General features: G+C 40.5%; 1 protein-coding gene across 1 annotated transcript; it reads right to left on the reverse strand.

Moving 5' to 3' along the window:
* Positions 1-4,035: 4,035 nt before the first annotated feature.
* Positions 4,036-12,147, reverse strand: cetp (cholesteryl ester transfer protein, plasma). The gene is made up of 17 exons (XM_055028627.1): positions 11,890-12,147; positions 10,523-10,637; positions 10,306-10,437; positions 9,501-9,571; positions 9,060-9,147; positions 8,726-8,795; positions 8,584-8,644; positions 8,294-8,385; positions 8,082-8,181; positions 7,556-7,635; positions 6,747-6,797; positions 6,509-6,661; positions 6,199-6,266; positions 5,340-5,382; positions 4,834-4,906; positions 4,496-4,581; positions 4,036-4,405 (listed from the first exon to the last, which is right to left on the reverse strand). Exons 1-17 carry the CDS (start codon positions 12,104-12,106, stop codon positions 4,328-4,330), a joined length of 1,578 nt encoding a protein of 525 aa, XP_054884602.1. The 5' UTR covers positions 12,107-12,147; the 3' UTR covers positions 4,036-4,327.
* Positions 12,148-12,264: the final 117 nt, after the last annotated feature.

The following is a 12,264-nucleotide window of genomic DNA, read 5'->3' on the forward strand; positions in this document are numbered from 1 at the left end:
TTCTCTGAAAAAACATCGAATCTAATTCAAACTCAAATGAGTTTAACGTATTCTCTTATTTACAACACACTTCAGAAAAAAAACAAGATTTTGAAGCATTTTTGTATTAAAACACAAAGAATTTGCCTTCAGCCAACAGAGACAAAAAAAAAACAAGAAAATGAAGGTGGCCTTTCATCTAAACTGGTGATGGTAAAACGTCTGAGTTGAACAAATGAGGCAAAGTGAACTGATTGTTTGAAGTACATCTGATGACGATGGAAGACTTTCGGACTTTTCCAGAGTTTTCTCCGGTGATCTTGCAGCGGGCGGCGTCAGCATTCAGGACCCGTTTTTATACAACCTCATTGAGTTAATGGACACAGGGACGAGCGAGACGGCTGAATGGATGCGGTGAGTCACGCTTGGCCTGCTGAAGCTAAGCTGCAGCCAAATCCATTATTTATAAAAGGCCGGCGATGTTACCTCCGCCAACATCCTGCTGTTGCCAGTAGCAACAGGTCTGCAGGAGTGGCGCGGCTCGATGAGACGACCGCTGATCAGCAAACGCTGATGTGCTACATGTGGAATAAAACGATTGCCACGTCTGATTTGTCCGTCGGTGTGTCGATGCGACTCCAGATTGATCTGCCTTTTATCAGATCTGACCTTTGCACTTTGCCCTGTTGAAATAAAGCAGATAAATTTAATAAGCCTGCTGGCTCATAGCCTCTTAATCAAGCCTAAAAGCTGCAAAGTTTGAAAGTACAGCCTCGTCAGAAGTTATTATTCATGTTGTTGGAAGGTCAGCATCTTTCAGCGTGAGTGGAGATTTTTTGCTGCTGGCTCTAAAAGCACAAAGTGCTTCCAGTTTGACAGGTTATGTCTTTGAAGCGCGTCCAAATCAGCAACATCATCTCAGGACACGTAGACAACCGAGTACAGAAACCAAAGACAGTTTCACAACCAATTTATTCTGCCAATAAATTTTATGTAAGTGCAGATATCTTTAATGGCTGAATATTTTAGATAAGCTTGTCCCAACTGTATTTTATAACACCGACTGCAATCGCGATTCAATGCTCTGTTCAACATTTGTGGCTGCAATTTTACACAAAGTTGATTTTTACAGGCAATTGTGTAAAAGCTGCTTCCTCTTAGTTAGGTCTTAGTAAGCGGTTCTACTACAGAGTATTGATCTCAAAGAAGGCTGCAGTGCCAACCTCCTCAGCAGATAAGTTTACGTCGCCTCCGCAATAAATAAGCATCAGATACTGTCCGTACAATATTGAAATGTATGTTTGTCGCCAATGAAAACTGAAAAAAAAAAATTTAAATACCCTGCTTGGTGCAAAACAGGAAAGTTAGACAGGCCTGCCATCTTTCCTGAACTCTTCTAAAATGAAGGAAGCCCTATTGCGCCATGTATGAGTTCTGTGTTTCCTGATGATGCCAAAGTGCCGTATTTGATAAAAAAAAATATTCTAATTTGTCCAAACGTGGATTCCACTGGAAACCTCAAGGTTCGCCGATGTTTCTGTAACCAAAATGGTTCAATTTGTTCGATTGGACGCAGACTGGAGGGCGAGTTCATTTCTAAAGTTTGACCACGTGCAGCAAACCTCGATGCACTGTGCGTCCTGTCACCTCTTACAGCGCCAGCTTTAACCTTCCTGGTAACCGGAGCTTTAGCAGCTCAGCCGTTGGATCGGACCACATGGTTCACTGAGGAGCCTCAGTCCGCCACCATTTACTATCCCTGATAACAGTATTTTTTACATAATAACAATCAGTTACTATTATGTAACTGATTGCTATTAAGTCACTTCATACTATTAAGTTACGTAAGTAACTTCAAAAGGTTTTGACACAACTTTTTAAAGTTGTGTTAAAAAATCCTCATAAATATAAGTAGTTACGCGAAAATCTCAGATATACCAAAAAAGAAAAATTAAGGTGACTGTGTATTTATTAACATGTTTCACGCCACTTTTTTTTTTTTGCAGTGCTTAGAAAAAGAAACACATTTTTCATCACCAGTTTCAATAACCAACTGATGTTGAAATGCTTTTCTTTTGCCGCTCGGGGGTCATGGAGACTTACCTCCACGTAAACACAAATTTTAATGAACCTTTTTCTTCTTCAGAAACCCTGCAGCCCCGTGTTTACCTAATTCCCAAGGTTTTCACGAAGGTTCCTGCTATCAGAAGCCCAGAGAGTTGAAGGTGAGAAAGCAAAACAGGAAGAAAAGGTGATAAGATGAGGCCAGATATGGTGGTGGGACTGCAGGAGTGTTTATGGTTGTGCCTGGAAAGGAATGCGACAAGTGCAGACTGGGGGAAGGGCCAGTGCAGACTGGTGTGAGACTGGTGTCACACCAAGTGGGCTCCCTCTCCTAAGCATGTCAAGAACATGCAAGCGGTCGCTTACATTAAAGCAAGCTTCCGATGATAAAAATGAAAAATAAAATCATGTTTTTGTGATTCATGTCAGAGGCTTTTGTGACAACCTGCAGCATTTGGTTCGGCAGCAGGGAGGATGTGTTTCAGCGTTACCCAGAGACCTTGGTTCCCACTGCCGACGGCAGCACAGGCCGGCAGCGCGGCAAGAATGCAGTGGGGAGGAATGTTAAACACAAAGAGCATTGTGAGACTAAACGGCTGGCGCGGCCAGCTGGGAGGTTTGGCCCGGGCGAGTTTGCTTGTTTACATCCGATTCTGCAGTGACAGCCAGTCAGATGAAACGGTCACACCATCCACATCCAGACAACGTAGACTGCTGCATGCTGCTCCAAAAAATAAAATGAAATAAATTACCATGGGTATGTAAGATGGAAGCGATTCAGGTTGTGCGGAGAACAGTTTTGCAAATATTGCAATTTGTGTTTTTAGCTTTCTTCAGAAATGCATTTTCAGGATTCTGATTCATAGGAAGATTGATAAATCATCAGATATAAAAATAAAATCAAAAAAATCCATCAATGTCAGCATCAACAGAGGAAAAAGCCTCTTTGTAGCCCTTAATCTGTTTTTTTTTTTTTTCAACATCCCACATCAGTCATAATACAGATGTTATGTAATTTTGTGCAGAATATGGACTGGAAACCCCGAGATCAAAGTGGGAAACACCCACAAAGGTGGTGGAGAACGCCAGAGCTAAGATCCTGTGGGACTTCCAGATCCAGACAGACAAAATGGTAATGGCGAACCAACCAGACATTGTCGTAGTGGATAAACATCAGAGGAAAGCCGTTGTGGTAGATGTAGCAATACCAAGTGATTGCAACATCAGGAAAAAGGAGCACGAGAAACTGGAGAAATACCAGGGCCTCAGGGAAGAACTGGAGAGGGCCTGGAAGGTGAAGACCACAGTGGTGCCTGTGGTCATCGGGGCCCCGGGGCAGTAACCCCCAAACTGGATCAATGGCTACAACAGATCCCAGGAACAACATCAGACATCTCAGTCCAGAAATGTGCAGTCCTTGGCACAGCCAAGATACTGCGCAGAACCCTCAAGCTCCCAGGCCTCTGGTAGAGGACCCGAGCTCAGAGGATAAGAACCACCCACGGTGGGTGAGAAGGGAATTTTTTATATATATATAAAAGTGGGAAAACATAACATTTTAAACTCCCAAGTCTCCCAAGATAGAAAATAAAAGTGTCATAAAAAGTACGACGCACTGTGGCCAATAAGTTCAATTTTAAAACAAATACTCTGAAAAATCCTTTTGAAAATGTGACAGACAAAATGGTCGCTATAGTGCTCAGCTACCGCCACCTGGTGGCGTTAGAGCACTATAGGAGCCAAAAAAAAAAATTAACGAAAATAAATAAGCAAGGGAGGAGCAGAGGTAGGAAGTTAACATTGAATAAGCGTAACTGAAATAAAGAGTTTTATCATGTATTTTGAAAGTGTAGCAGGTGATTCACGTTCTATCTCAGGCATTTCTGAACAGAACCAGGAAATGTTTTTCTTCTAGTCATCCAGAATTTACATTTGTGCAGAACTCAATTCTATGTTCTTTCAAGAAAGAAACCCCAATAACAAAGCAATTGCTGGGGTATTTATATATATATATTTAACATACAAAAAAAGCACAAATCAAAACTAAAGAAATGTTCAGTGAGTCTTTCTGGATGACGTCAGTATCAACTTCAAATCTGTGTTTTGTTTATTTCTACAATAACAAAAAGCAAAAGGAAATGAATTAGTTTGTCAGCATTTTTTGTTGTTGTTGTTCTTGTTGTTTACTTCTTTACTTTCTAAATGTAAGGTAAATAGTGTTGCTAGAAACAGATTTTTGAGTGGCACGTAGGAAGACTGGCTCTGGACGCTTCCAGCTGCCCGGTCACTGCAGCGTCCTCTTGAGGAAGTCCACCAGAAGATGATGAGGGAAACCGAAATCCATCTGAGTCACAACGTATCCCTACGGGACAAGAGAGGCGGGGGGGGGGTCACAGTGCAGACACCGAACGTCGACACGGACAGAAACAGAGGAGTGAAACGCATGTCTTACTTCCCGATGAAGCACCTCGGGGTCAATGATGTCAAACAAGCTGGCCCCCTGTTTGTCCATCAACCTGGTTATCTCCACCTCCAAGACTGGAAAACACAACAACATTTCTCAACTCCTGTGACAGGCGCAGCAAGGGATTTATAAACCAACTGTGGAGAAATAATTACATATATGGGGATTAGATCAAATGAAAGTAGAAAATGTTTTAAAGTCATAAGTCTGATTTGAAAACAATGCTGAAAAAGATCGTCTTGACCAAAAAGCTGCCTCTTTGATCAGGCGTAAGGTTGGGATTTGGAAGATTTGTGTTCATTTGATTTAGTCGGCCAGTTTCATACCAGACAGGACTTTAGGAATGCCTATTTTCTCCACAGCTTCCCTTAAAAACTCGACTTGAGCTTCGTCGTTGATCTGGAAACAGAAAGATTAGTCAGCGAAGAACGCCGATAGATCGTGTCTGTGAAGGCAAGACTGAATAAAAACTGAGAGATGAAGGCAGAAGAAAAAAAACCCAAAAACACATAGCACGTAAAAGCAATGGAAACCTCCTGGTTTGCAAATTGATTTGACGGTTTTGGAACATTTCGATTGCTCGATGTGCAACATCAGACCGAGTAGCAACATGTGACTCCTGTCGACGGGTTTTCTGCGCATTTCTCATAGTGCAACAAAAATAATGTTGCAACTTTTGCCACAAGTTTTTCCACACTTTCCATTATTATTCTCACCAGTGCTTTTCTGATGTTGTTTTTATTCTCACATGTGGGATGAGGCTCATGTGCTAAAAGTATTCTTCCATAAAAAATAAATATTCAGTTTGAAAAAAATGCTAAAAAATACTCACCAGTTCATTCTGCTGGGGCAGCTCAGCTCGGATGACGGAGATCCTGTAATTATCATTCCCATCACAAACAAGCAACAGAATCTGCACATACTGACTAAAATTGTATCGGTATGTGTCTTTTTAAACTGTGGATTTAGAATTATCTCTTTTTTTTGTGCTTTTTTTTCAATAACTGTCTGACAGTGTTTCACATCAACATATGTCCAGCCTTGTCACATCTCACATCTTGACAATCATCTTTCTAAACCCCAAATGCAGAGTGTCTTGATGCATGACTAAGATGACTTAGGCCTTAATTGCAACCTGGCACAGAGAAAAATTTGTCTTGTGTAGTAGAAGTATTTTTGAGTATTTTTGAAATATGACTTAAGAACCACTCAGAGTGGTTTTAATCTCCATCAGATAAGAAAATAGCAGCAATGAAACATTTTTATCTAAGGATATAAGACAAAACCTGGAGTGTCTGTTCTGACCCAAGAAGAACGTCTTTGCGTCTCGTCATCCTGAAAAATGTATAGCTGAGCCTACTTATGCAAAGAAGTAAATAAAATAATAATAATAATAATAATAATAATAATAATAATAATAATAATAATAATAATATCTTCGTGAATTTAAGTGTCTGGCCTTGAACTTCAGTTTGAAAATTTCCAATTCTAAGTACTAAAGAACAAATACTTAGCGCTTTGTTCTTGCAACAAAGACAATTTCTTCTTGCAACAACTGTCTCCATCAATTGTTGCATTTCGTTCACAGTTTAAACGAAACGCTGAAAAAAAATGAGGCTGCGCTTTCCTGCGAAGCTGCAGCCAAAGTCTGCTTGTGTGTGTTTTCTCTGTATTCACAGAAAGTCTCTTACTGTCGCGGTTTGCCGTGGAGAAAAAGCTTCTTGTCTGCATAGGAAGCTGTGACGTCCACGGTGACGTTCTGTGAAACGCGGGAGCAAACAAAATATGAGTTACAAACGACGTAATGACGACCAAAACTGTCTCGGTGCTGCTTTCTGAATGAACTAAATCTGTCACTATTTGTCACGTTGTTCACAAAATGTGAACTTTCACACAATAACAGCCCCATCCTTCCGTAGGCAAAGGAGCTTCCGGCTGGCGCGAGAGCTCACGTCGTCCTCTCTGTTCACGTTCACGTCCCGGAACTCAGCCTCGACGTACCGCTTGAAAGGACAGCGTTGGCTCGTTTCGGCTCCCGCAGCGGAGCTCCCCGGTGGCCCGAGCCCGGACGGACGTCCCCGCGGCGGAGCTGCTCAGAGCGGGAACAGAGGAGCTCCACACTCTCAGCTCCGCGGAGGCCGATTCCGACAGGCACTGAGCGGCCAGACACAAAAGCAAAGACTCACGTTTGAAGAAACGAATGAGCGAAGCGGGATGAGGGGAGTGCTGTCCTGGTTACCTGTGTGACATACTCGGGCTTGGTACTGGAGAGATTTGTCTCAAAGAGCGTCTGAAACAAAACAGAAAAAAAAACTAGACAAAACAATTTTAGTTCATGTGATTTTGTTTATGTGCGACGAGTCCTAAAAGTCCAAATAGTAACATATTTAAAGTATTTATTTAAAAAAATATATATAAAAGCTTTAATTTCAATTAAATAAACCTAACATTCTTATTTTTGACATATATTTTTTTGTTTCTAATCTATATTAAATGCTTATTCTATCTTTTCTTATGTCTTTCTTGTGCGTTAGTCACGCCTATATGTTATTTTATTCTCCTATATGTTATTTTGTTAATCTTGCTGTGAAGGGCTTTGGCGCAATTTGCTTCTGATAAAGTAAATAAAGTTGAATGGCAAAATTCTACATTTATCATTGGTGGCATTTTGTTCTGGAGGTCAAATAAAAATACTTGAACTAGCCTTTCTTTTATCTTTATAAATAAAATAAAATAAATTCTTAGTTTTTTTTCCCCCTCCTCAATCTTGGCTACAATAATAAAAAGCCAGAAGTGGCTTTGGATCATTTAGCCCAAAAACAGACAAAAACCTCCCAAGTGGCAGATGTTCATTCACACAAGGTTTTTACAAATTGTGTGTTATATCCTTACAGACTGCCGCTGGGAACTCTTTTAGAAACAGAGAAGACCAGCTTTGTGCTGACGTCGCCGCAGATTGAGACCCAATAGATCTATTTATCTCCTAAATAATATCTTGAAATGGACAAGATATCTTATTCCCACCACTTCTGGCGGAAAGCGTCTCACCTTAAGGTCCTCTGATGAAATGTTAAGTTGGAAGCGGCCATCTTGATGAGCAGCAGCAATCAGTGGTTTGAAAACGTCGTCTGTTGTTGGGAAAGTAAACAAAAATATGACAACAGCGAGGCTGCTACTGTTTTATGGAGAGTAATGGCAATTTTCCCACTTACACGGTCAAATCTGTAATTAAAAATAAATCTGCAGTAATTAATTAACTTAAATGGCTGATCTACTCAGAAATAAAATCCCAATTTAAAAATCTTCAAGAGACATCAAAAACTTGTGACGAGCCCAAATGTGTCTGTTTCTTTCCTTTTTGTCAAAAGAAAAACCTTTTTGTTTAAGTTGAGAATTTTATGTATTTATATGAGAAATAAACAACAGCAAAAAACATAACAAATAAAAACACTTATTCTGCAAAATCCTACTATGGAAATCTACATTTGAACTGTGTTTTTACTGTCAAAGCGACGACTCCCGGGAGAAAATGACGCCACTTCCATTGCTTTAAAGCATTTCCATCAAAGCCCACCTGAGAACCAGAAGTAAAGCATCCTGTTTTCAGTCAGACGATCTGGGTGAAAAACTGAGGCGTTGATCACAGAAGTCAAGTTTAAGTAGGTTGTCAGACCCTGAAGGAGACAGACATCAAAAAGCCTCGAGGAAACGTCCATGACGCTCCGTAACTCTGACAAGATAAAAGGGATGCTGTATACTCAGATGGTCTCAAATGACCTTTCTGACCTTGTGGTAGGACTCTATGTAGTCCGCTGTGATGACAGGAGTCGTGGTTACGCCGATGTCGACACTGATGCCGCCGTCACTGAGGAAGTTCGCTGCGGACACAAACGTTCGGATGTTACGACAATCTCAGAACATCGAACACGAAGAGTCAAGAGCCTAAAACTCAAAACGAATACCGCACTGCTCTGTCAGATAAAAAAATCTGCCAGCTGGTCCACGATTAGAGTAAATTAGCTCCTCAGACGCCGAGACAACGTCGACCTGGATCTCACAGGCGACATAACTCTCACCCGCCGTGTCTTGGATGAACTCAGCCAGGATGTCCGCCAGCTTGTTGATCTCTTTGCAGATCTGCGTTTGTCGACACACTCGTCACCACGTTTGTCTGGAAGCGGGTGTGAAAACACCAAGGCCTTCGGTCTCCAGCCTCACCTGTCCTTTGACGACCAGCTTCACTGTGAAGGTGATGAAGTCGGTGAAGAGCTTCTTCAGCCAGTTGGGCCTGATCAGCAAACAGTGAGACACACATTGACACCAGTGAACATATTGACAGGATTTTGCAAAGTGAGAAAAATGAGACGAGGAAAAACTTAAGATTTCCTCCCCACCACAAAAGACGGATTTGTTACATTGACATGTGTAATTGAAAATTGAAGTTTTACTGTCAATTTTGATGATTTTTCTTTTTTTACATCGCAAAAACATGGATTTTAACATATATGTGTGTATGCGCTTTTTTTTCATCTAGTATAGTTTCATCACTTACTCCTTGTCTCCCTCCAGATAGAGGCGAAACTTGTGAAAATTCAGGTAACAATCAGACGTGTCTGCAGCGACCTTTGAACTACCGCAGTCTGAACAAAAAGTTTGGGAATAGAAAGAAGAATGAATTAGAAAAAAACGGAGAGGGTGAATATAACTATCTATGGTAACAATTTCTATAATGAGACCCCAAAATACATCAAAACATGTGAAGTTGAGAATGGGCATACTTTTTTTTTTTTTTTTTTTTTGCATTAATCAGTAGCAAAGAATAGATGTAATTAAACTTTAATAAAACATCTTTCAATCAGAAAATTATTGGATAATAATTTTCCAATAATAATAATAAGAGATTATTAGAGTGAAACAACTGTGTGAAACTAGTTAAATGAAAAAGATCTTTTGAAACTAATGGGGGCGAAAAAACAGTCCATTATTTACTTACAAAGTTTTGGGTTGATTCCAAGATCAATCTGAGTTTCAATCTCAAAGTCAAGTTTGTGTCCAACATTGACTCTGACAAGAAAAGAAAAACAAAAATGAAATAAGAGAAACAAACAAAACTAAAACGTTTTACTCCTATGCACATTATTGTAATTTCCTAAACTTATCCTATTGGTATGTCACATGGCAGAAGAACACTGTGACATAGCTTTTGAATTATTCACTTTTCCAACAAATTAAAATCCAAATCCCGTGTCCCATTTTGTTGATATTAAATAAAATGTCGAATCAAGTTGTATATTATGTCAACATTTCACCGATCATTGTTACAGAAACCTGCTGCGTGAGTCTTTTGGCAGAACCGTTTTAAATCATTTTTTAATAATCTTCTGAATATTTTTGAGTCGTCTAAGCAATGAAGTATGCTTGTCGCAGCATTATGTATCCGTCCATCCGTCCATCCGTTGATGGACGGAGGTCAACAGAGGGCAACATCTGGAAACGTGTTGAAAGTGGTGCAATGCTGGGCGGCAGGTTCAGATGCTGACAGAAAAATGACCCTAAATGTATAGAAGTATTTCAGACTGGTTTTGATCGAAGCGAATTCCAGGGTCTGAATAAAAATGCATCAGATATTTTTATTTAGAAGAAGAAAAAAAAAACAACTTACACCAACATAACTCTTTTCTTCCCTACCTTGAGTTGATCTATCATATAAACACTGGCTCAAGTACTTTGTGACTGCAATGTGTCACAAACTTTTTTTTTCTTTCTTCTTTGGACCAAACTTGCACATTGGGACTCACAGCCAGCTGCCATATCCGTACTGAATGGTGCCACTGAACACGGCGGAGACGTTGCGTATCTCCAGACCGATGCCTTCCCCTGGACGCAGCTCAAAGTCACTCCGGCCGATCGACAGGTTGTAAATCTCCAAACTGGGCGAGTCACAAAGAGAAAAGCCTGCAGCAGCTTGCTGTGCTGTGGACACATTGTTGCGGAGGTGTGAGCGGGAGCACTTACTTTTCCAGGCCGTATGAGACTTTGCCGAAGAGGCCGGCAGATTTCTCTCCTTGCATGCTTGGGTAGCGGGCGTGTTGGAAAGCCGCCTCGATAACTTTAGTGGTTTTCTCATTCACTAAAGACATAAAGACACAAAAGCAGGACCAGACTGTGAAAAAAAACAACAAATTGCTCGTTTATTATCTGGTTTTAATTTTTCTTTTGTATCAAGAGCTTCAGATCATCAAATAAATTTTATATAATACAAAGATGGTCCTGAAAACAGTTTGGATGACTATAATTTCATTTATCCAGCATGAATAAATATCCTGTAAATGGAGCCGATGTAAAAAAATATGTGTCTTTTAGCCAGTTCGAAGAGTTTTGAGCACATCCTAGTATCTCTTGTTTGATCTAAATCTGGATCACATTTTTTTTCTAATGTTAAAAAAATGTCTTGTTTGGCAATGCAGACATTGACAGTAAATTCTTACTTTTATGTTATCAACCTGCTATTTCTGTCCCAATTCCACATTCATTCAGGTCTCCAATCATAAGCCAAAGTTCACTAAATTACTTGAATATATAAAACACTATATATTCCTAGCAACAACAATTTAAAAAAAAAAAAACTAGAAAGACATGAGTATTATAAACATTTTAATCTTTTTTATTGTAATTTAATTGTTGGAACCAAGTGAAAAGCCTGCTATTTTGTGTTTGTGCTCGAGTTGTATCCTTTGTTTACACCTCTTTGTTTTCGTCAACTTGGTGTTTTGTCTTGTTCTGTTTTTGCTCTTAGTAAAGATTTATTGTAAGTCAGATCTTAAGCTTGGAGTTCATTTCTTGGCCAAAATATCTACTCTTGTACTTGCTGGTAAAACATGTTTCCTTTGGTCATTTTACAGAATTTGGATCAGTTTGAAAATGCCGGGAACAAAGATCTCAAACGATCCAATGAGGTGAGTGTTGTGTGTTTTGTTAACACACGTTAGTGCCTCCAGTTTAGAGGCATTCTTGGCTGCCCAATAATGCAAAGGTCAGAGGTGATGTAACCTATCAGAGAAACAGTCGAACAATCCTCAGCTCATGGTCAGATTCTAAGCGAGAGAAAAGCCAAAGGTCACACAGTAAGACAATGGAAACCTTCAGAAGTCCTGAAGAAATATTGATTAAGACCAACAAAGGAAAGCAAAACAAAGCAATGATGGGCGAATTAAGACGGCAGGGTTCTGTAACCAGCTTTTGAAAGAGGTGGTAGAGCAAAATCGCCCAGTCAGGATACATGTCGACTCAAAAGCCCCTGGGGAGGACTTCATCATTTCTCTACAGTCACTTATTGCATTTGGCATAACCAGAGTGGATCAGGGGAAGCGGGTGCTACTCACACACAGCGGCCGCAGGATAGGTGAGTCTGCACACAATCCCAGTGTATTTGTAGGCTGAAGAAGGATCCTGAAGGCAGCCGTGGGTCGTTCCAACCAGAAAGAGAAGCAGCAGCCATGGGGAAATTTGGCCTGGCATTCTGCTAGATCCTCTGACTCTCGAGTCACTGCAACAGTCGCTCCGCGGCATGTCAAAGCGTAGACAGACTGCCTTGTTCATCCAATCAGAAACGGAGGAGTTGTGTGGCGTACAGTAGGAGTGAAGAGACAAACAGACTAGGATTTGGGGAAAAAAAAAACAGGTCAAAGTGCAACTTTGTCAGTGAGGCAACGGCTGCAAAACCTACTGCACAAACTAAGGAGGGCAAGTTGACGGAA

Source organism: Poeciliopsis prolifica, unplaced genomic scaffold (assembly GCF_027474105.1).
Source record: "Poeciliopsis prolifica strain line A6 unplaced genomic scaffold, Auburn_PproV2 SCAFFOLD001, whole genome shotgun sequence".
NCBI classification, from domain to species: domain Eukaryota; kingdom Metazoa; phylum Chordata; class Actinopteri; order Cyprinodontiformes; family Poeciliidae; genus Poeciliopsis; species Poeciliopsis prolifica.